Below are 24,137 nucleotides of genomic sequence, written 5' to 3' on the forward strand. Positions count from 1 at the left end.
CAGTCACTCAGTCATGTCCGACTCTTTGCGACCCTGTGGGCTGCAGCACACCAGGCTTCCCTGTCTTGCACCATCTCCCAGAGTTTGCTTAAATTCATATCCATTGAGTCAGTGATGCCATCCAACCATCTCATCCTCTGTTGTCCCCTTCTCCTCCCACCTTCAATCTTTCCCAGGAACAGGGTCTTTTCCAGTGAGTCGGCTCTTTGCATCAGGTGGCCAAAGGAAGCTTCAGCTTCAGCATCAGTCCTTCCAGTGAACATTCAGGACTGATTTCCTTTAGGATGGACTGGTTGGATCCCCTTGCAGTCCAAGGGACTCTCAAAAGTCTTCTCCAACACCACAGTTCAAAAGCATCAATTCTTCGGCGCTCAGCCTTCTTCACAGTCCACCTCTCACATCCATACATGACCACTGGAAAAACCATGGCCTTGACTGGACGGACCTTTGTCGGCAAAGTGATGATCTGCTTTTGAATACGTTGTCTAGGTTTGCCATAGCTTTTGGCCTCATCTCAAGATGCTTACCTTAAGTACACCTGCAGAGAGCCTTGCTTCCAGAAAGGTCTTGTTCTGTCATCCCAGATGAACACCATTCAGAAAGGCAGGTAGCATTGCAGTGGCCCCTACCTGAGGCAGTGCACTGGGCAGAGGCAGGCACAAGGACGAGGTCCCAGAGCTGAGAAACTGCCTTTGAAGGGAAGTGTGGATGGGATCCTAGGGTGTGAAATTCCTGGGGGACGTATGTGGCAGCTGAGTGGCGTGGCTGTGCTGTGAAGTGAGGACGCATCAAGGGTGTTGTGTAATCAGATCTGCTTTCAGGGAGGGACACGCTGGTTCGTGTGTAGAATTGTTCCCGTGTAAGCTCAGTGTCGCAGTTTCCAGATTGTTCTGCTAACCTTCACAGGTAAACAGTTCAACATATACTTTTCTTAGACCGCAGTAGTCTTCAGTCACTCCCTTGGACAATGGCCTTGGGTTAGCGTGTGATGGAATGTGTAACATCCATCCATGCACAACGGGCAGCTTTCACAGACCACAACTTGGGTGCCAGTGAGATACCCTTTAGTTACACTTTTGCCTGGGAACGTTGTGACGCCATCTTAACCCCGGTTACCTGTTGAGTAATGAGAGCTTCAACTGGCCTTGTCAGGAATTTTAGTAACTAACGTATTCCAAACAGCCTCTTGTGGTTGAATGGTTTGGGGGGTTGGTTTGGTTTGTTTTTTTTGTTTTTGTTTTTGTTTTTCCTTTTTGGTTTAACTCCAGTTGACTCTTTATTTCCTGTTTCAGTGCATTTCTTCCTTCAGGTACAATTGGAGACTTCATCATAATGGAAATAAAATAAACGGTGCCCTATTCAGAAAGTTTTACCAAAGGTGGAGAAGCAGTGACGTTTCATAGTCTCCTAACTTTAAAGGCTAACACTTTCGTGAGCAATATTATTACATAATTAGTAATCTAGCCTTTATAACCAGAGAAGGCAATGGCACCCCACTCCAGTACTCTTGCCTGGAAAATCCCATGGACGGAGGAGCCTGGTAGGCTGCAGTCCATGGGGTCGCTAAGAGTCGGACACGACTGAGCGACTTCACTATGACTTTTCACTTTCATGCATTGGAGAAGGAAATGGCAACCCACTCCAGTGTTCTTGCCTGGAGAATCCCAGGGATGCGGAGCCTGGTGGTCTGCCATCTATGGGGTCACACAGAGTCGGACACGACTGAAGTGACTTAGTATAGCATTAGCATAGCCTTTATAACAAACCAAAATTCAATTTTCTATCATCTGTTTTACATATTTAACATGTTCCTTTGTTTGATCAAGGTTTTTACATTACCAAAAAAATGTTACAGACCTGCCTCAAAACTCAGAAGTGCAGGCTAAGCATAATAAAAACATCAGACGAATTCTAGTCGGAGAACCTCATCCTAAGTACCTTCCCAGTGGCCCGCAGAATTACCAGGGCCGGCAGGTCAGGGTCTGGGGAGACTTAAGGAGACAAGGCTGCCTGTGAGGTGCTGTCCCGGAGGGGTGACAATTCAGGCAGATGAATAATTGAGACAAACGCACCCCACTGATGTGAGACGTTAGTGATTGAAGGCACACCGCCCACCACCAGGGAGTTGAGGGAGCCCCTCTCACAGCGAGACCCTGAGGGCCCAGCTCCCCACATCCTGCTGGCATGGGGGCTGCAGCTGGCATGGGTGAGCAGGGACACCCCAGGGAGGCTGACAGGGAGTCATAGCCCCGGTGGGCTCTGGGAATGTGGGCCGCGCCCCGAGCAGCCCCATCCGCAGGAGGGACCAAGCCACTCCAAGCACCAGTCCTAACAAGGTGTTGCATTGTGACTCAGAGAATGAGAGAGATACCATGTGTCCACACTGAGATTAAAGTGAGTTTTTAATCATGCGTGAGTCGTCACTGTGATTCGTCGGTCGTGACAAACGCCAGCGCATCCTTAGGGGAACGTTATCTCAGTAAATTGCTGTTGTTCAGTCACTCAGTCCTGTCTGACTCTTTGCAGCCCCATGGACTACAACATGCCAGGCTCCCTTGTCCTTCACCATCTCCCGGAGCTTGCTCAAACTCATGTCCATTGAGTCGGTGATGCCATCCAACCATCTCGTCCTCTGTCACCCCCTTCTCCTCCTGCCCTCAATCTTTCCCAGCATCAGGGTCTTTTCCAGTGAGTCGGCTCTTTGCATCAGGTGGCTAAAGTACTAGAACTTCAGCATCAGTCCTTTCAATGAATGTTCAGGACTAATTTCCTTTAGGATGGACTGGTTGGATCTCCCTGCTGTCCAAGGGACTCTCAAGAGTCTTCTCCAACACCACAGTTCAAAAGTATCAATTCTTAAGCGCTCAGCTTTCTTTATCATTCAACTCTCACATCCATACATGACTACTGGAAAAACCGTAGCTTTGACTAGACGAACCTCAGATGATCCCTGTAGGGGAAACCCAATGTGGAGAATACAAGGAGCTGCTGTGTCTTCACAGCTTTACTATAAATCTAAAGCTATCCAAAATAAAATGTTTATTTAAATATTTTTTAAAATCAGACGAATTAAGATGGTACCCCAAAATATGTTTAGCACACAGAACTTACAGTGTTGGGAGCTGATGCCGTGGGTAGCTCCCATGTGTCCAAGTTCTCTTATCTGAACACCTCTACCTGAGGGTGTTCTTTGGCAGCTGGGCTTGTGGGTTCGAGGCAAGAGCATACCCAAGAGTGACCCCTAACCAAAGCAGGCAGGGTGGTCCTGATTAGGAGGCATGCACAGCTTCTCCTGGGTCCCCAGCAGCTGCGACTGCATGGAGCTGTGACCTGCCAACTAGAGCTCCCTCTTTTTTTTAATTATTTTATTTTTTAAAAATACTTATTATTTATTGATTTGGCTGCACCAGGACTTCACTGTAGCGTGCAGGATCTTCTGTCTCTGTTGCTGCCTGAGAACTCTTAGTTGCAGCAGGTGGGATCTAGTCTCCTGATCGGGAATCGAACCTGGGCCCCCTGCGTGGGGAGCGTGGAGTCTTAGCCACTGGACCACCAGGAAGGTCACTAGAGCTCTCTATCTCTTTTTTTAAATTAATTTACTTGTTTTAATTGGAGGCTAATTACTTTATAATATTGTAGTGGTTTCTGCCATACACTAACTTGAATCAGCCATGGGAATACATGTGCCCCCATCCCGAACCGCCCCTCCCACCCGCTGCCCCATCCCATCCCTCAGGGTCATCCCAGCACACCAGCCCTGATCTCCCTGTGTCGTGCATCGAACCTGGACTGGAGATCTGATTCACATGTGACAGTGTACATGTTTCAGTGCTATTCTCTCAGATCATCCCACCCTCGCCTTCTCCCACAGAGTCCAGAAGTCTGTTCTTTACATCTGTGTCTCTTTTGCTGTCTCACATATAGGGTCATCGTTACCATCTTTCTAAATTCAGTATGTATGTGTTAGTATCCTGTATTGGTGTTTTTCTTTATGACTCTTTCCTTTCATCTCACTTCCCCTGGTCTCACAGGTCAGCTGTGGGAGAACCCACACTAAGACCGTCCGCAATAAATAGGTATTGATGGACTTAATTAGCGTAGTAAGTGGGTAAGATTCTGACCATTCAAAGAAATTAGCATCCAGGAAGAGCAAGACTATCTGAGCCGCGTGGATCACACCCGGTTCGCCCAGTGAGGAGCCATGGAAGGTGCAGAGTGAGCACAGCCTGCCCTTCCTGACTCGGGGCCTTTAACATTTTCAAATTTCCAGTTGTTCGTTGCTAGTATGTAGAAATGCAGTAGCATGTGTTTTTTTATTTTGTTTTGTTTTTTTACTTTGCCATCTGCGACCTGCTAAACATTTTTTTTTTTTTAGATCTGTGAGCTTTTTGTAATTCTTTGGTATTTTCTATGTAGAAAATCATATAGTCCGCCAAATACAGTTTTGCTTTTTCCTTTTCAGCCCAGAGGCTTCATTTCTTCCCTTGCCTTCTTGCATCAGCAAGGACAGCAGGGTTGAGTGGCATGGCTTCTTGCTCTTACAGGGAAAAACATTTCTTATTTTCCATTAAGTGCATTAGCAATAGGTTTTCATGCATACTCTTAATCTGACAGAGGAAGTTCTTTTTTACTTATCACTGATACTAGCCTTGTTTTTTCCCTTTCAGCAGAAGACTCAGAGAGTGGCGTTTACATGCGATTCATGAGGTCACACAAGTGTTACGACATCGTTCCAACCAGCTCCAAGCTTGTCGTCTTCGATACCACGTTACAAGTGAGTGGGCCCCGCTTCCCTGAGTTCGGGCTGTGTTATTCCGGTGGCTGTCCTGTCAGGCAATTTGGACCCAATCCTTTCTGCTCATCAGGGCCTGTGCTGAGGTTTACCATCTGAATTCTCAGTCATCACGGCAGTCTTCTAAGGAATGCACTGTTTAACAGATAAGGAAACTCATTATCTAGAGTTTACTCACATTCTAGAATTTGAGAACTTGGTCCACAGACCCGGGGAGTCATGGGGTGGAATCTGAACTCAGGTCTCCCTGATGTGTGTCCATCCCGGTCCCTCCTCAGCACATCCTGATGCCCTGTGTTAGTTATTTACCAGAATAAAGCTGAAGAAACTTCAGTTAGAAAGAAAAAAATTACTCAGGTGGATAATCTCTTAAGAGAAAACTGTCGATCTCTTTCAGCAGAAAATTTGAACCCGGTTATTATGGTATTAAAATTGTGCTTACTGCAACTCGTTTTATACCAATATGACTTACAGTCGTATGTGAAAAGTTCAAAATAACACATTCAGTATACTCAAATTACATCCAGTGTAATAAGATACGTATGCATACTGTGTATACCTGTGTGCATGTAAATTTATGCATAAATCTTTACCAAGAGGATTATGTTCGCTTGGGTTCACCAAAAGTAGCCGCCAAGGCAGGAATTCACGGGCCATTGGCACTTAATGATGGCGTCATCCCCCTGGGGAGCCCCCGAGGGACTGGGGGAGAGGGGGGAGGGGCCGAGGGTCTCCAGGTGAAGACCACCGCTCCTTCCCTCGGTGGGACTCCAGTGGGCGAGTGTGTTCACCCCAGATCCTCGGCTCCTCGTCCAGTGGGGTCCTGGGAGCCCTGCCCAGCCCTCTGGCCTGTGAGCCCCCTGGGACACCCTGCTGCGGCTCTTCCCCCAGGATGCCTGGGCTCTAGGGGACCACTCTGCCTGCATTCGTCCTCAGTGCCCAGAATTCTTAGGAACATGAAAATCGCTTTGTCCTTAATTTTATTTTCCAATTGTTTCTGATTTTTGTGTAAATTGGCCTGATACCCTGTGACTTTGGCGAATTCACCTGGGCCCAGGCACCCTTCGAGGCCCCTTCTCCAGCTCTTGATTCCTTGACTCAAGGAGGACAGAGGCAGGATCTTAGGGAAGCAGACAGTAACTTCAGGAAACCTTCTGTACACCTAAAACTACAGACTGCAGTAGTGAAGTACCTGGAAATTCTGAATTCCCCAAGTAAGTAGATCACCCCTCTTACCCTCAGACATCTGCCAAAGGCCTGACTGGAGGTTTTCCAGCAACAGAAAAGCAAGTGACCCCGGGTTTCATTCTTACTCAGCTTTTCCCTCGTCGTGAAATGGACTCTTTTCTGAATGTAGCATTTAGCCAGAGCGAGTGATACGTGAAAAATGTGATGCTTTATGGATCTTCGGAGGTCACTAATCCAGTGACTGTCACCCCCCTGATTAATAGAAGCTGCCTGAGCCTCATCGCATGGAAGTTAGGAATCCTGTGGGCTCCATGCTTCCAAGGAGCTAAAACAGGTTACCATGGAAATGGGGGCGACACTTTGGCACTGGTGACAGCAAAGTTAATTAAGTGTCTGAAAGGCTAAGCAGACCCTTGTCTAGACGCAGCCTGTAGAGTGACCGTGGACACGTCCCGAGGGCGAGGGAAGCAGGCTGGCAGGCTGCAGCGTGTCTGTCCCCGGGACCACACGACGGTCATCCTCCTCTCGAGGTGGCAGCTGGGACAGCGCGTGGTGTGCCTGTGGTAGGGCAGCACAGAGCCGTCGAGACGGGTAGAAGTTTGTCCAGAATGTGTTTCAGTTAAAAAAAAAGAAATGTATTCTGCTCAAGTCATTCTGAGCGTATCAAAGACACTGCTGGTCTGGGGAGCCAGGGTCAGCCGTCCACACGTGAACTGAAAACAGGGTTCACAAAAAACAGGCAACTAGAGAAGCCTGAGAAGGGCCCCTGGCGCCTGTGCCCTCAGCCTCTGTGAGGCCTCGGGCCTCCCGCAGGTTGGGCTGTGATGCCCCCGTGTGTTGTGTCTGCGGACACACAGTGCCTGTCTCCTGGTGCCCTGGAAGCCAAGTGCGCGTCCCAGAGTCCTGCTCCTTGGGCTGACTGGTTCTCCCTCGAGGTCAGCGGTCGTCACGAGCCCCTGACGGTGGTGTGACTAAGGTGGGTGCGCTGCCCGACTCCCCCTACTCCCCGGAGGGCAGGAACCTGCCTTAGATGGTTCCATGGCTGGAGGTGCAGATGAGCCAGCACTCGGGCTAGACAGGCCCGATGCCACCCTATCGGGGTGGGCTCTGAGCTTGCACAGTTCCTCGGCCTTCCACTGAGTTATTCTTCCCCTACCAGGCCCTGTAGGAAGCCAGGAGCCATTTCTCAAAAGGAAAATAATGACCTGCAGAAGAAGGTGTGGGTTTTTTTTTAAATCTTTTTCCCGCCCCCAAACCAGTGACTTGCCTATTGGTGCCTGGTGAGCCATTCATCCACCGGCCCCAGCTCTGCCTCTGGGGGTCACAGGCCCGGGTAGACGAGGGGCCCACCTTGCTGCAGAGCTGTGCCCTGCTCTGGGCCCACTGAAGACCACTGTCGCTGGTCACTCAGTGCACGGGTCAGAGCAGCACTCAGACAGGGGCGTCTTCTTCCAAAGGCCCAAGAGGGTGGCGGGGAGCAGGAGGCAGGCGGAGTCTCATGGGGTTGGGGGGGGTCTCTGACGCTCCAGGCTGCTGCCCACCCCCCGACCCTGATCCCTCTGGTTTGCAGACATCACTCTGAGACATCTGTAAAGCATTGCTCCTCCCTGCCCACCAGACCAGCCAGCCCGGTGTTGTCGATGTCACCATGTGTGACACGAGGCCTGGGGGCCCGGTCAGCATCTCTGTGGACGGTGGAGTCAGAGAGCATGGGAGTGGGCTGTGCCCGTCGAGGCGGCCTGCACCTCGGGGGCCGAGTACATCGGTCCAGAGAGAACACGCATGCAGGTGGAGCTGCAGGGTCCAAGATGCTCGGTCTGGAGTCGCAGGAATCCAGCTTCATGAGCAGGTTCCCCCCGGAGTGTGAGAGTCAGCACCTCCATCTCTGAGCTTCCCCAAGGACACCCTGCTGCCCCTGGCTTGCCAGCCTGTGGTTTCGGGGGGCATCCTGCCTGACCATAACATCCCATGCCTTGTGTGTCCGAGAGCCAGAGTAGGGACCCCAGTGCTCCATTCGAGAACTTGGGGGTAGCCAGTGCGGCATGCAGACCCCTGAGCTCCGGAGCTTGACCTTGGCTGAGACTCCGCCTGTCCCCTGGCAGACCATTCGCCCCACTTGACTGCAGCCACAGTGGCGTTGGGGGTGCTCGGAAGTCGCGTCTGTTCAAGGCCAGTGCCTAGTGACCCTGAAAGTTCTGGGCTCAGCCGTCCTGGAGAAGCAGCAGTCCTGGGTGGGGCATTGTCCTCAGGGGACACTGACCAAGTTTGGGACTCGGATCTGGGAATGGTAGGAGGATGGGAATGCATGTTGATGACTAAGGCTGGGTTTTAGCCCGTGGGCCGAGAGTTTTTCTGGCTGTGAGGATCAGGGAACATTTCAGAGGCCGGGCATCCGCCTCATTCCCAGGGGTGCTATAACTGGTAAGCCATTGCCAAGGGCCTGTGGATCAGACACTCTCACCCCAGCCGGGCGCCTGCTGCCTCGTCCTTGGCAGCTCAGTGCAGCCCTGTCCTCCCCCAGAGGACCCTCACCACATGCGCATCAGTGAGGTCCACACGGGTACGTCCCCTGTGGAGCATCGCCAGCACGCAGCTGCTCAGGGTGGAGGGTCCCCATGCGCAGACCCGAGGAGGGTCGGCTGGGGGCTAAGTGCGCAGGCGCACGTGCCGAAATCTCCATAAGCCCGTGGGTTCACTCTTCCTCCTCAGAGCACCAGAGTTCTGGCATCTCGGCATTCCGCAATGGCCTACATTCAAGGCCGTCAACTCGGAAAGCTTTTGAGCCTTCCCAGCAGCTGCCCTAGATGTCACATCCACGCTGCCGGTAACTCCACCAAATCCATGTTATCTAGAAGCAGTTCCCACACTCAATTTCCAGGTTTCTGCAGATACGGAGTGGCGAAGCCCTGTCCCTGTCCCCACATGTGAGGCCCTCGCTGGGGCAGGCTGGAGCCTGACTCAGGTCTCAGGGCGGCAGGGGGTGGCTGCGGTTGTCTGGGGAATGAGTGACCCCACACGTGCAGGGCATCCGCCCAGGGAAACTTGTCCCTGGGCCTCCAAGCCAAGACAGGCAGTTCTGACACCAGCCCTGTCGCTGTGCTGGGTTCTGGGGTTGAGCCAAGTCAGCGCCTAGGCTTTCATGTCCGAGACGCGAGGAGGCGGTGACCCCTAGGGTGGTGATACTCCGTCCCCTGTGTGAGCCCCAGCCTGGCAGGACTCTGCCCACACCAGAATCCACGTTCCTTTCGCTGCAGTGACTGCATCCCTGGCCCCAGTTCTCCTCTGGCAACTGCAGGCTGGGGCAGGGGTGCCACGGTCATGGGGAGCCCTGGTTCCTTCTCAGTGCTCCCTGCCCGGGGCCACGGGGTCTGGGCCCCACTGACCCAGAGCTCAGCACTGTGTTCAGGCTCCAAGACATGAGCCCAGTCCCAAACCCTTGGTCCCCAAAACCCTCCCGGGTACATTTCTGATCCGTTGGGGACCAGTCAGGACACAGAAACCATAGCAGTCGTTGAATAGGAAGCTAACATATATTGGTATTAATTGGATGTAAGTTACCTGGGTAACTGGCAGGGTAAAAGCTGACCTCTAAACTGTCCTTCTTGATGATGGTGAAAGAGGAGAGTAAAAAGCCTGGCTTAAAACTCAACACTTAAAAAACAAAGATCATGGCATCGAGTTCCATCATTTCATGGCAAATAGATGAGGAAAAAGTGGAAACATTAACAGATTTTATTTTCAGGGGCTCTGAATCACTGCAGACAGTGACTGTAGCCACAAAATTAAAAGACACCTGCTCCTTGGAAGAAAAGCTATGACAAACCTAGACAGTGTATTAAAAAAGAGAGACATCACTTTGCCAACAAACGTCCGTCTAGTCAAAGCTATGGTTTTTCCAGTAGTCGTGTACGGATGTGAGAGTTGGACCATAAAGGCTGAGCACCAAAGAATTGATGCTTTCGAACTGTGGTGCGGGAGAAGACTCTTGAGAGTCCCTTGGGGAGCAAAGAGATCAAACCAGTCCATCCTAAAGGAAATCAACCCTGAGTATTCATTGGAAGAACTAATGCTGAAGCTCCAGTACTCTGGCCATCTGATGTGAAGAGGTCACTCATTGGAAAAGACCCTAATGCTGGGAAAGATTGAGGGCAGGAAGAGAAGGGGACAACAGAGGGTGAGATGGTTGGATGGCATCTCTGACTCAATGGACATGAGTTTGAACAAATTCCGGGAGATGGTGAAGAACAGGGAAGCCTGGTGTCCTGCAGTCCCTGGGATCACAAAGAGTTGGACACGACTTAAGGATTGAACAACAGCAACACCAGGAAAGCCCCACTTGCCTACTTTAGAGACAAGAAAGATGAGGGTTCGACCTGTTGCCAAAATTCATGCTACAGGGGCTAATGAAGAGGAAGAGAGATGTTTCAGCTCATTTTGTGCTTTTTCATCGTCAAGGACAATAATCTTCAAAATGGAACAAGTGCAATAAATGGTGATTAGAAGAAGCTAAGTCCAGGGTAGGTGTGGAGACTGCAGGAGGGTGCCCATTTGCTTCCTGGCCCCAACTTGTGCAGTGGTGTTGGAGGAACTGTGGAGACCAGGTGAGCAGGTCTGAGGCCTGATGCCTGAGGCCAGAGGCAAGAGGAAAAACAGGATTCCTGGAAAAACAGTGGGGCACGCAGTGTCCATCCCGGGTAAGGTGTTTGAATGAAGCATTAATAAAAGTAGTAGTCTCTAGAAACCTGTCATGGCCTGAGCCCAGAAAGTCAGGGCGAGGAACCCGATTTCCTCTTTGGATCGTTCACAGCTGTGGTAATACCATGAAGGAAAGGCCAGTCTGGGGGCTGACAGAGCCTGGCGCAGCGTCCTGGTGGATAAGATACAGAAGCGTATTTAGGCAGCTCAGCGAATTAATGGCTCATTATGGACAGAGGATGAGAGGGCTGAATGTCATCACCGACTCAACGGACACGAGTTTGAGCAAGCTCTGGGAGTTGGTGATGGCGTGCTGCAGTCCATGGGGTCGCAAAGAGTCGGACACGACTGAGCGACTCAACTGAACTGATGGACTGTAAAAAAACGTCAGTGAAATCTCGGTCTCCCTGGAGCGAGGCTCCTGGTGGTTTTGGATTCCTCTCAGGCACCAGGCCACCTGTCACTCCAGCCAACCCTGCCTCCTGCAGGCTCGGTGGGCAGCACCCTGCCTCGGGAACCAGCGGGGGACGAGCAGGTGGGTAAGCGCCCCTGCCTGTCCCCCTCCGGGAGGACAGTCCTCAGAAGACCCCAGGGGAATCGAGCCCCATCAGGCCAGCTCGACCACCCGCCCCCCTCTTCCCTGCAGGCCTGTGTCACTCCTACTCCTGGGGTCGTCTTCTCAGATAAGCCACGGGCGGGCCAGGCTCTGCTTCCTGGGGTAACCTAGCTAAGAAATTGCTGGATGCCTTAAGGTTCTTTCCCTCTAAGCCCATCAACATTTGGAGCAGTGACTTGAATATTGATTTTATTGGCGGCATCATCTACTTAACAGATGACTTGAAGCTGAGAGAGAGAGAAAATTATAACCAATATCCAGAAGGATTCCTCAATAAGCTGAATGATCCCTGGGACTAATTAGTAAGTCCCTGATGTCCAGAACAATGAGAATTAGAGCGTATCGGTATTCCAGAAAAGACTTAAGTGGTCAGAACCACGGCGTGAGGCTGACCCCACGGGGGAGCTCACACAACATCTGGCGGGCTGTTAACAGGAAGTACAGGCAGTGGGCTTCACCTGTCACGTCGTTTAGAGGTGGTGCAAAAAGGCTTGCATACGAACAGTGGTCTGTGTTCCTCCTCGCCCCCTCGTCGTATTCCCAGAAACAGCAGTTCAGCTGTGAGGCCTGGCAGTCACTGCCACCTTAGCTCGAGTCATTCATTTTAAGGCGCTTTTCTTCCTAACTTGGCAGCTGGGTGCTTTGTTCCTTGCGTGGCTTCCTTCCTCCCCTCCCACCGGCCCCCCGCCCCCATTAACCACTTCTCAGGGGGTGTTTTCATGCATCTGACCGTGTCATGTTGTACCGCGGTGACATTTCCTATTTGTTCAGTTCAGTGTTATTCCTGGAGCTCGGAATCCTTCCGTTTTTAATTGTCTTTGATCATCTAAGGCTTTTCCCACCATCTGACCTCTCAGTAGGATTTCCTGTGCAGTCAGGCTGGGCCCGCAGCTTGCAGCCTTTCGCAGACCCATCCCTGCTGCTTCCGCGTCTCCTCCTCAGTCGTCACCATCACCCGAGACCCTCACTGCTTCACGCCGTCAGTGCCTCCACCCTCTCCTGATAACCTGAACGCGGGCTTTTCTGCACTCTTGATTTATTCCCTCTGTTTTGGTGGAGCACTCTCCCCTGGAGCTTCCTGCCTCGGTCCACTAGGGCCGCGTGACAAAAGCCCTCAGGCCTGCGGGCTTCATTTCTCCTGGCTTCAAGTCCTCTTGGCTGGTGAGGCCTGTCTTCCCGGCTTGCGGACAGTTGCCTGGGGAGCAAGACCAGTCTAAGTCTTTCTCATGAGGACAGTGGTCCCACCCTGGTGACCTCCTGTAACCCCGTTCAGCTCCATCACACTGGGGGTTGCTGTTGTTCAGCAACTCTGTCCGACTCTTTGAGACCCCATGGACTGTAGCCCTCCAGGCTCCTCTGTCCATGGGATTCTCCAGGCAAGAACACTGGAGTGGGTTGACATTCCCTTCTCCAGGGGATCTTCCCAACCCAGGGATTGAACCTGTGTCTCTTGTATTGGCAGGTGGATTCTTTACCAGGACTTCCCTGGTGGCTCAGACGGTAAAGTGTCTGCCTACAGTGCGGGAGACCCAGGTTAGATCCCTGGGTCAGGAAGATCTCCTGGAGAAGGAAATGGCAACCCACTCCAGTACTCAAGCCTGGAAAATCCCGTGGACAGAGGAGCGTGGTAGGCTACAGTCCATGGGGTCGCAAAGAGTTGGACACAACTGAGTGACTTCACTTTCACTTTCTTTACCACTGAGCCACCAGGGAAGCCAGGTCATGTTGGGGTTCAGTTCAGTCGCTTAGTCATGTCCGATTCTTTGCGACCCCATGGACTGCAGCATGCTAGGCCTCCCTGTCCATCACCAGCTCCTGGAGTTTACTCAAACTCATGTCCATTGAGTCAGTGATGCCATCCAACCATCTCATCCTCTGTCGTCCCCTTCTCCTGGCCTCAACCTTTCCCGGCATCAGGGTCTTTTCAAATGAGTCATATTGGGGTTAGGAGGATTCAAACGTTGGTACACTTCCCAGGAAAAGATACATGAGAAAGCAGTTACTTGAAAAGTTCAACATTGGCTGCACTCAATCTGTAGACTGTGTACAGAATTCCATAATGTGTATTTCAAATGTTGAAGCCTTTGTTCCACTACTTCTAGCTGCCAGTGTTGCTGAAGAGAAAGCTGTTTTGTTTTTTCTTCTTTAATCTCCGTCTTTGATGTGTGGTTTCTTTTCCCCCTCTGACGCTTTTGAGGTTTGCTCCGTGTCTCTGGGCTCCTGAATTCCGTGCCTCGTGCCTGGTTGCAGGTTTTCCTCTTGTGAGCCGGCGCCCAGTGGGCCTTGGGGCCTGACCCGTCACTGGTTCTGTGTTCATCGTGCTGTTTCTTCCGAGGTCATCTTCCTGCTCTTTCCTTTCTTCTGGAACTTCAGCCAGGAGATCGTGGGCCCCTGAACTGCTCTTTAGCATCTTTATTATGTCCCCTTTTTGTTCTGTTTTCTTCACCCTTCTAGAACTTGCACAGCTTCAGTGTTCAGGGCTGTGCCGAGTGGTGCACAGTTAAACAGAGAGCACCCACAGCTGGAGGAGCACGCTGTTCACGCAGGGCTACCGCCTGGTGGGTCTCACTCAGGAGTCGGGCCAGCTGTCTTTTCCATTGGAAGCGCCCAAGTGTTCATCTTTGTGCCTTTTATTTCTGATGCAGTTTCTCCGGAAAAAAGTCCTTTGATGGTTGATGCAGTTATGATCTGATTTGGAACAATCTCCCTGCTTGTTTTCAGACCCGCCCCCGCCTCCCCCTGGCATCCGGAGCCTCCAGTCCTGGGCTTCTCTCCACACCTGACTCTTCCCCCCCGATGCCTGACTCTCTCCCCCACGCCTATTAAAATACAAAATTTTTAAATGGTATCCGTTTAAGTAACTTGCTCAACAGGTGAAAAGAAATAAATTTTTCAAAGGTACTCAGGGACCCTGACGTTTTTCCCTGAAGACTGGAACTCGATTGTGCCCGTCTGCTTTTATCCTGTCTCTGTTTGGTAATTGGTGACACCCTGTGCCTTCTGTAGTTGTAAAGTTTTCTAAGTACAGTTTCAAAGGACTCCACACACGTGATGCCAGGGAAACAGGTTCAGAAGGTCTCCTGATGGTGCAGAAGCTGCGGCCAAGTAGAGGAGGGACAGGCAGGGCTGCTGACCAGCGACACCGACACGCACCCCGCTCAGGGGCTGAGAGCACGTCCTGTCCACTCCAGGGGCTTCTGTCCCGTCTCTGGAGGGGCGAGTTGTGGCCCCCACCCTCCATGACGTGTCAACATGTCAACAGTCTGTGTAGCTTAAGTTAAGACAACAAATCTTTCTGTACTTCTGGTCTGGTTTGTAGAGACTGGAAAATTAAAAGCTTTGTTCCTTTTTGACTCTTACTGCTGAACATCTTCAGAGCAAGTCTGGCTCATGCAGTCACTTCCGGGAACTCCCTGGTGGCCTAGTGGTCAGGACTCCAGGCTTTCACTGCCGAAGGTCCAGGTTCAGTCTCTGGTGGGGGAACTAAGATTCTGCAAGCCATGTGGCATGGCCAAAAAAAGAAAAAAGCCCATGCACTTGTGAGGAAAACGTTGTCTGTTAGCCCCTTGCGTGGCTGAGAATGTTGGGGCTCAGAGAGGGCGGAGGACCTGAGCCAAGGAAAATCCAAAGTCAGCCTGGTTGGTTCTGCAGCTTCGCCCCGCTGAAGGCAGCAGGAGATGCCTCTGCTTCAGTCCCAGCATTTTCCTCAGCGTCTGGCTTCCCAGGTAGCTCAGCTAGTAAAGAGTCCACCTGGAATGCAGGAGACCTGGGTTCAATCCCTGGGTCGGGAAGATCTGCTGGAGAAGGGATAGGCTACCCACTCCAGTATTCTTATGTTTCCCCTCTTCCCTGGTGGCTCAGCTGGTAAAGCCTGCAGTGTGGGAGACCTGGGTTCGATCCCTGGGTTGGGAAGATCCCCTGGAGAAGGGAAAGGCTACCCACTCCGGTATTCTGGCCTGGAGAATTCCATGGACTGCAGAGTCCTTGGGGTCGCAAAGAGTCGGACACAACAGTGACTTTCACTTCACTGGCTGTCTTAGCTTCCCATGCAAAAGTGAAGGCACTTTTCACTTCGAATCCCTAATGTCCCCTTTGCCCCTGGATGGTGGCTTCCCTGGGTTTGTCCCTCTCATGGCATCAGCAGTGCACCCTCAGGTCAGCACACGTCACAGCCCCGCCATCTGAGGTGCCAGCCTGAGCGTCCGCCCTGCGTGTGAGAGTCGGTGCTGTGTGGGCATCTCCTTAGGTTTGTGTGCAGAGCCCTTGAGAGCCCTTTGGTAACCTCCGAGCATTTAGGGGCCATTTAACAGTTTATGGGCTCCCCTTGTGGTTCAGCTGGTAAAGAATCCACCTGCAATGCAGGAGACCTGGGTTTGGTCCCTGGGTCAGAAAGATCCTCTGGAGAAGGGATAGGCTACCCACTCCAGTGTTCTTGCCTGGAGAATCCCATGGGACAGGGAAGCCTGGCGGGCTACAGTCCATGGGGTAGCAAGAATCAGACATGACTGAGCGACTAATGCCTAATAGCTTGTAGGTAGCAGGTCAGGCAGAGAAGTTATTGTGGCAAAGCAAGATGTTTTTCTGTTTCTGGAGGGACAGTCACCGTCTTCAGAGTCAGACCCTCCTTCTGTTGGTGTCCCCATCTGTGCACTTGTTGCTTCTTTGCAAGTGAATGTCCTTTTTCCCTCCGGTCGATTCAGTTTTCTCTTTGCCTTTGATTTCTAGCATCTTACCTGTGATGTGCTGGGTGTGGTTTTCTTTGTCTGTTTCCTGCCCTCGTTTTATTTGACTCTTTTTGATCGATTACAGTTTTCTATTGAAGTTCACTGATTTGAAGATGATTGGAAAAACGTGTTTTGAAAAAATTCCAGGAAGATTATGGAGCTCAGTCCGTGTCTTTTCTCTCAGGAACTGTAGCTCCTTGAATCCTGCCTGTGTGGTGCCTGCAGCGCTTTCCCATCAGGGTCTGCATACGGTCTGTCCAACTTGTGTAGTTGTTTTCAGCTGTCGCACCATGGCCAAACCGGAACTTGAACGGCTGTGGTCACTCAGGCTTACATGCATGGTCCTCATGGATGATTTTTACACTGGTTTTTCTGTGCTAAATCTCTTATTTTGGAGAAAACAATGAGCAGTTTGTGGTTTTGAAAGTGCCCCCACTCCCTGCCTACTCCAGCCAGTTAGAAAAACAAGCTAAGCAGATATTTAATGTGTTTCAGAATCTATTTGTCCGTGACTTTCCCCAGGATCCTTTGATGATATTTTCTAGGCTCACCATCAAGGTTTCCCAGATTCCCATGGTCCAGGTAGAAACAGACCATTCACCCTCGCTCACCACCCCGGATGCCGTTTAGTTCCACACACTGGGAATGTTTTGTGATCCTTGATACAAGCTGTGGTTCAAAAACCATCTTTCCAGTTTGTAGATGCCATTCAGTTCCCGCCTGACCCTCATGCCCTTGGATTGGCTCTTCTCATCTCCTCTCCCCAGTTCCTTGCCCGTTTGTCCAGCAGGTTGATGGAGCCCCCGCTGTACTGAGGACAGTGCCAGGCTTGGCCAGGACAAGGGTGGGAAACAGCCAACGAGAGTCCCCCTCAGCTCCAGCCATCCTTCGGCTCCTGTTTTGATGAGCCAGGCACCTCCATCAGTCACTCTTGTTCCGTAAATAAAGGCAGAAACCAGTGCCAACCCATTATTCTTCCTCTGACATGAAGCTTTCCGTTCCTGTAATCCTCCCATTTGTTTTTCTTGTTATGTTAACAAGGGGTTTGGGAATATAGTGGATGAAAAAAGAGCCTTTTTCTTTCTTGGTTATAAACATAACTATAACACAGAATTTAAAAATTTTTTAAGATATACACTTTCACTGCTTCAACTCCTTAGTATAGAAGTTACATTTTATTTGCTTCTCTTTGATCTTTTCTGTTTAAATACATGTTTTATGTAATTATAATGCATAATTTTATAGTCTGCATTTTCACTGCCATAAACCTTTTTTTTTCCCCCCACTTTAACACAGTCTTCACAGTTATACTGTTTGGTACTTTTTTTTCTCATTGGTATGCCAGTATTTAACAAGTTTGCAGGAGGCAGATCTTTTTTCAGTTTTCTGTAGTAGAAATAATGCCACACTGAACGTGGTCGGTTCAAAAATCCTACTCCTGAAATTTTTGTATAACTAATTCGACAGAGAAAAAACCGGTACACAAACAGTATTTTTGTGATTCTTGATACAAGCCGTGGGTCAGAAACTATTCTCACAATTCGTGATGCCACTGGGGGTTTTACAGCCACACCTGTATTAGGTGTTGTAACTTAAAAATATTGGCCTATTTAGCTGCTATAAATGATAGTTTTAATTTGCTTGAACTTTCATTTCTTTGATAATCAGTAAAATTGAGCCATTTTCCAGATGCCCTTTGCTCTCTAGAGGTCATTGTCATCACTGAGCTTAGTAAGTCATCACCTCCACCGCCTTCTTTCCCTGCCATGGTATCTGGGAGGGTGTTTGTCCTGGGGGCTCAGAGAGATTCTGCATGTGAACTACTCTGAACAAGACGCAACCCACAACGGGCATACGGTGGTAGGTCTCCGTCTCAAAAATATATAAAAATATGTGTATATTATGTCTTCATGCCTTCTCTTTCTCACCCTCAGGGGAATGAAGGGGGTGTGCTTGATGTTTTGTTATTAAACATATGAAAAACAGATTTTCATTTCAAGTACTTTGATACAACTTTAGTGTTTTCAAATGAATTAATAACCACCTATAAAAGGGATTAAACTCTGAAGTTTAATTCTTTTATGTGGTGTTAATTATATGAAGTCTGTATGTAGTCGAGAAACTTTAGATACAAGAAAAAAATTTTTGAGGTTAATTGCATTGTTTGTTTTAAAAAATAATCTCTAATCCCTGTATACCTTGCAATATAATACAGAAGCATATTGCTTATATTAATACATTCAGTTATTTTTAACTTATCAAATTACAAAACTCAATGTTGAAGATAACTGGTAAGATTAGGTTGAATATTTTAATAGGTTGGTGCAAACATAATTAGCATTTTCAGTCCGTGAATTTTAAATCATTATAACTAGGCTCAAACACATCTTTGTTAATCAAAATAGGAACCATTACAATCGACACATTTTTGCCAGTGAGAAGTTTATTCATGTAGCATAACAACCCGTGCTTTGGGATTTGACAAACTCCAGGAAAGCATTTTCTGCCTCCTGCTGATTGAAGAATCGTTTTCCCTGTAAAAAGTTGTCGAGACGCTTGAAGAAGTAGTAATCAGTGGGCGAGAGGTCAGGTGAACATGTGGTTTGAGGCAAAACTTCGAAGCCCAATTCCTTCAACTTTTGAGGTGTTGGTTGTGCGACATCAGTCGGGCGTCGTCGTGGAGAAGAATTGGGCCCTTTCTGTTGACCGGTGCCGGCCGCGGGCCTTCTAGCTTTCAGTGCCTCGCATCGATTTGCTGAGCGTGCTTCTCAGATGTAATGGTTTCTCCAGGATTCGGAAAGCTTAGTGGACCAGACGGGCAGCAGACCACCAGACAGTGACCATGACCTTTTTGGTGCAAGTTTGGCTTTGAGAAGTGCTTTGGAGCTGCTTCTCGGTTTAGTCACTGAGCTGGTCGCTGCCGGTTGTCACATGCAGTCCACTTTTCGTCGCACATCACAATCCAATCGAGAAATGGTTCATGGTTGTTGCGTAGAACAGGAGAAGATGACACTTCAGAATGACGGTTTTTTTGATTTTTGGTTAGCACATGAGGCACCCACTTATGGAGCTTTTTCACCTTTGCAGTTTGTGTCAAATGCTGAATAACCACAGAATGGTCGCGTTGAGTTCTTTGGTGACTTCTCGAGTAGTTGAAAGAGGATCAGCTTTGATGATTGCTCTGATTGGTCCTTGTCACCTTCCGATGGGCTGCCACCGCGCTCCTCATCTTCCAGGCCCTCGTCTCCTTTGCAGAACTTCTTGAACCACCACTGCACTGTGTGTTCATTAGCAGTGCCTGGGCCAGATGTCATGTTTATGTCGTGAGTTGTCTCTGCTGCTTTACAACCTATTTTGAACTCGAATATTCAAGAAATTGCTCGAACTGGCTTTTTGTCTAACATCATTTCCATAGTCTAAAATAAACATTAAAATACACAGCAAATAATTAGTCATTAGCAAAAAAACATAAAGCGAGAAAGGCGCATTAAAATGGTGTATAACATAACCACATTTAAGAATGGATTCCAATATCAAACGGCAGCTGTCAACAATGCAAAACCACAGTTACTTTTGCACCAACCTAATAGTTGGAGGTACTTTTCCCCCTGTACATGTATGACTAAAACTGTGTGTTGTTTCTCTTGTCTTAGGTTAAAAAGGCCTTCTTTGCCTTAGTCGCCAATGGTGTTCGAGCAGCACCTCTGTGGGAGAGTAAAAAACAAAGTTTTGTAGGTAAGCAGTGCGGGCCTGGGGAGAAATCTGAACACCTGAGGTGTTGGAATCCAGCCTCGTAAAAACATGACCAAGTTAAAAAACACCGTTACTTTTTACATCCTGTGAGGTGGGGCTGCTAGTAAATTCAAAACCAGGTGCTGGTTTCTTTTCATCCAGCACCTTTTTGGCTCCAAAGCTTCCTCTGGGCCTTTCCGGGTCCCGAGAGCCCCAGGAGCCCCAGGAGCCCCGGCCTGAGGCCTGCCGTCTGCTGGTTGGCAACTCTGCTAGGTTCCCGCTGCAGGGCACCCCCATTTCCTCCTGGGTGAACATCTTTCTGACACGGCAGATGAAATGATGGAAACATGGTTGATACCTTTGCTAAATCATTGTTACACTATTAAAAATACCGCTGACTCGCAGTATCTAGACTCCATAATATGTCACCTCAGGAATCTCGGTGGACTGTGGGTGTGGCCCCGTCTCAGCAGGCACTGCATCATCTTGAAATGACTCCCTGTGTCCGCCTCCCCTCGGGCTGCAGCTTCATCAGGGAAGCGGTCCTTGTCTTCACGCTGTAGTCCTGGTGTCTGGCACACTGTGGGCCCTTCATAAATTGTGCCTGAGGAAGCCATTGTTTTTAGAAGGATTCTCAGAAAACCATCCACATACTACCAAAAGTGTCCTGTCTCTAGAGCTTATGGTATACTTGATCTTGAAGTATCCGAAATTATTTGCGTGCAGATGCAAGTCTTTCATGATGTTTTTGCAACATTCAGAAAGTTTTCTCTCAGTGAATTGCCAAATACTGTGATTAATTCTATTAAATACTATTAGGCTTTAACGTCAGTTAAATTTGTGTATCTTAGTTTGGGGTAGATAATTAACAGGTTAATAGTTTTAAATGATATATTAAGCTGTGCTGGTAATCGTCATAGTATAACTTAGAAGGTTTTCTAGTAAATAAACATTTCAGGTTGGCTTATCACCTGAAATTTCCCTTGAATGTTTTCATAGTTTTATATTTAATATGTAATTGTTTCTTCCAGGCATGCTAACAATTACAGATTTCATTAATATACTACATAGATACTATAAATCACCCATGGTAAGTGCCAGAAATCCTTACGTCACGTAAGTGGAACCATGTATGTCTATGCATGTGTATATAGAACTGTTCGTGTGTGTGTGTTTTAAGATTTTGTGTGTTTTTTTGGTACTGGGCTAGCAGTGCTGGTGGTTGATCTTTCCAAACACACACACACACACACACACACACACACACATACACATACACACGGCTTCCCAGATAGCTCAGTTGGTAAAGAATCCGCCTGCAATGCAGGAGACCCCAGTTCCAGTCCTGGCTTAGGAAGATCTGCTGGAGAAGGGAAAGGCTACCCACTTCAGTATTCTTGGGTTTCCTTTGTGGCTCAGCTGGTAAAGAATTCCGCCTGCAATGCGGGAGACCTGGGTTCGATCCCTGGGTTGGGAAGATCCCCTGGAGAAGGGAAAGGCTACCCACTCCAGTATTCTGGCCTGGAGAATTCCAGGGAGTGTACAGTCCTTGGGGTTGCAGAGTCGGACACAACTGAGCAACTTTTATATATATATATATATATATACACACACATATTTATGTGCAGGAAACTTCAGTGTAAATTAGTCTGATATTTGAAGCTTGAGGAAAGTAGTCTTAGGAAACATTTTAAAAAAATAGCCTTTTTGTTCAGCTTTCAGAAATCCTCGGGTTAGTGGGATTCAGTGTACTTACTTATTGCCTGTGTGCTAAGTCACTTCAGTCTCGTCTGACTCTTTGCAATCCTATGGCGTGTAGCCCACCAGGCTCCTCTGTCCATGGAATTCTCCAGACAAGAATACTGGAGTGGGTTGCCATGCCCTCTTCTGGGGGATCTTCCTGACCCTGGGATCAGGGAACCCTGGGCCGGTTCTTTACGTCTGAGCCACCAGGGAAGCCCCCACTTATTGCCTAGCTAGGCTATTGTTTGTTTAGTTGCTCAGTAGTGTCCAAATCTCTTGTCACCCCATGGACCGTAGCCCGCCAGGCTCCTCTGTTCACAGCATTTTCTAGGCAAGGATACTGGAGTAGGTTGCCATTTCCTTTTCCATCCCCAACCCAGGGATTGAACCCTGAGTCTCCTGCATTGGCAGGCGGATTCTTTCCCACTGAGTCACCAGGGAAGCCCCTACTGTAAATTTCACTAAATTTGTGTTCTTAATGGCATTATGGGCATGCTATAGCATTGAGATCTGCCTGGACGCATAAATGAAGGAGGCCACTCGTACGTCTTTGGACTGGATGGCTGTGCCCAGTGAAGCCTCGAAGTAGATGAGCTGACACAGGGTTCACCTTCTGGGCCTGTGGATGTTCATGCAGTTTCTTGCAGTTACCCCCGAAATGCTATAACAAGGACTATACAGACACTGTGGTTTTAACGAAGTAAAAATTAAAGTTGGAGAAGTTCATTTTTGACATCTTTCTACTGGCTAATGTTAGTGACAGAACTCCCTGGTCCAGTCCCGCTGTTTTATAACAGCATAGTTGGAAAGCCACATGTGGCCTTAATCTAACACTGTGATTTTCGTGATTCTTCAGCGTGTTTGGGTTTTGTTCTTCTTGCTTTTGCTGGCTGAGCCCTCCAGTGCGGCGCTGCCATCGTGAAGGCAGGCCTTTCTGCCTTTCTGCCCTCCTGGAGGGGAAGTGCTCAGCACCGCACTGTGGCTTTGGTGTCCGCTGCAGTGCTTTCACAGATGCCCTTTATCACGTGGAGGATGTTGCTCCGTTTTCAGGTTTGCCAAAAGTGTTTCTCAAGAACACATGTGGAATGGCGTCAGATGCGTTCTGCAGCTGTTTTGCGATTCTCATGTTTTCTCCATTCTCTTAGACACCATTTCTTCAAGTACTTTTCTGTCTACTCCTCCACTTTCTAGGATGCTAGTTACTCAACTGACGCTCTCTTGTTTTGTAGCATTTTCCCCAGTATTTCCTCTCTCGGCTTCATGTCAGATATATTTTATTTCTGTGTCTTCATTTCCACAGTTCCTTTCCTCCACAATATCTTACCTACTTTTTTTTTTTTTTCCTTTCAGATAGTATGTTTTCTGTCCTAGGAATTCCATTTGGATCTTTTTTATATTTTCCATTTCTCTCCCTGTAATGTTTATATTTTCCTTTAAATCCTTGAACATATTATGTCAGTTGTTACATATCTGATATATATGTATCAGAATCTATTTCCATCATCTCTATTCTGGGTCTGATTCTGGTGACAGGTTTTTCTCCTATCATGGGTCGCATTTCTGCTTCTTACAAATTAATAATTCCTAATGAATGCTGAATATTATGTATCATATATTATAATATTGTGAATATTATAATTATAACATCATGTGGTTGAATATCTGTTTTGTCTTCCTTTAAAGAGTATTGGACTTTGGGCAGGCATTTAAATTACTTGAAGATCCTTCATTAAAAGCAATTTTGTTGAGATATAATTTGTGTCTCTTATATTTCGCCCATTTGGAGTGTGCAGTCCAGTGGTTTTTTAGTATATCACAGGGCTGTGCAGTCATCACTACAGTCAATTGTAGAACATTCTCATTACCCTAAAAAGAAACCTCACACCTCTTAGCTGTGACATGCCACCAGTCCACCTTTAGCTCCAAACCTAAGCAGCCGCTCAGCTGCTTTGTAGATTACCTGTCCTGGACACCTCATATGTGGGGACGCACACACTATGTGGTCCTTTGTGATTGGCTTCTTTCACATGACGTAGTGTTTTCAAGACTCCTCCATGTTGTAGCATATGTCAGTACTGCATTTCGTTTTGTTGCCAAATAATATTCCATTTTATGGCTCTATCACATTTTACTTATCCGTTCATCGGTTGATAGACTTTAAATGGTTTCCACTTTTCAGCTATTATGAATACCACTGCTATGAACAGTCACATACAGGTTTTTATGTGGATATCTGTTTTCATTTCCCTTGGGTATAGATCTCAGTTCAGTTCAGTTCAGTCGCTCAGTCATGTCCGATTCTTTGCAGCCCTATGGACTCCAGCACGCCATGCTTCCCTGTCCATCACCAACCCCCAGAGCTTGCTCAAACTCATGTCCATCAAGTCGGTGATGTCACTTAACTGTCTTATTCTCTGTTATCCCTTCTCCTCCTGCCTTCACTTTCTCAGCATCAGGGTCTTTTTCAATGAGTCAGTTCTTCGCATCAGGTGGCCAAAGTATTGGAGTTTCAGCTTCAACATCAGTCCTTCCAATGAACACTCAGGACTGATCTCCTTTAGGATGGACTGGTTGGATCTCCTTGCAGTCCACGGGACTCTCAAGAGTCTTCTCCAACACCACAGTTCAAAAGCATCAATTCTTCGGC

General features: G+C 48.5%; 1 protein-coding gene across 2 annotated transcripts in view; it reads left to right on the forward strand.

Annotated features, from left to right (window-relative positions):
- The first annotated feature begins 4,017 nt into the window (after positions 1 to 4,017).
- Positions 4,018 to 24,137, forward strand: part of LOC105001097 (5'-AMP-activated protein kinase subunit gamma-2) — a 41,469-nt gene continuing 21,349 nt past the window's right edge. The window contains exons 1-3 of one of the 2 annotated variants that reach the window (XM_010857235.1): positions 4,018 to 4,774; positions 19,669 to 19,750; positions 20,779 to 20,837. In XM_010857235.1, the coding sequence (XP_010855537.1) occupies positions 4,694 to 4,774; positions 19,669 to 19,750; positions 20,779 to 20,837 (222 nt within the window). In that variant the 5' untranslated portion in view covers positions 4,018 to 4,693. The remainder of the gene's footprint in view (positions 4,775 to 19,668; positions 19,751 to 20,778; positions 20,838 to 24,137) is intronic. The other variant, XM_010857234.1, reaches the window with a different exon arrangement.

Source organism: Bison bison, unplaced genomic scaffold (genome assembly GCF_000754665.1).
Source record: "Bison bison bison isolate TAMUID 2011002044 unplaced genomic scaffold, Bison_UMD1.0 scf7180017864379, whole genome shotgun sequence".
In the NCBI taxonomy this organism is placed as follows: domain Eukaryota; kingdom Metazoa; phylum Chordata; class Mammalia; order Artiodactyla; family Bovidae; genus Bison; species Bison bison.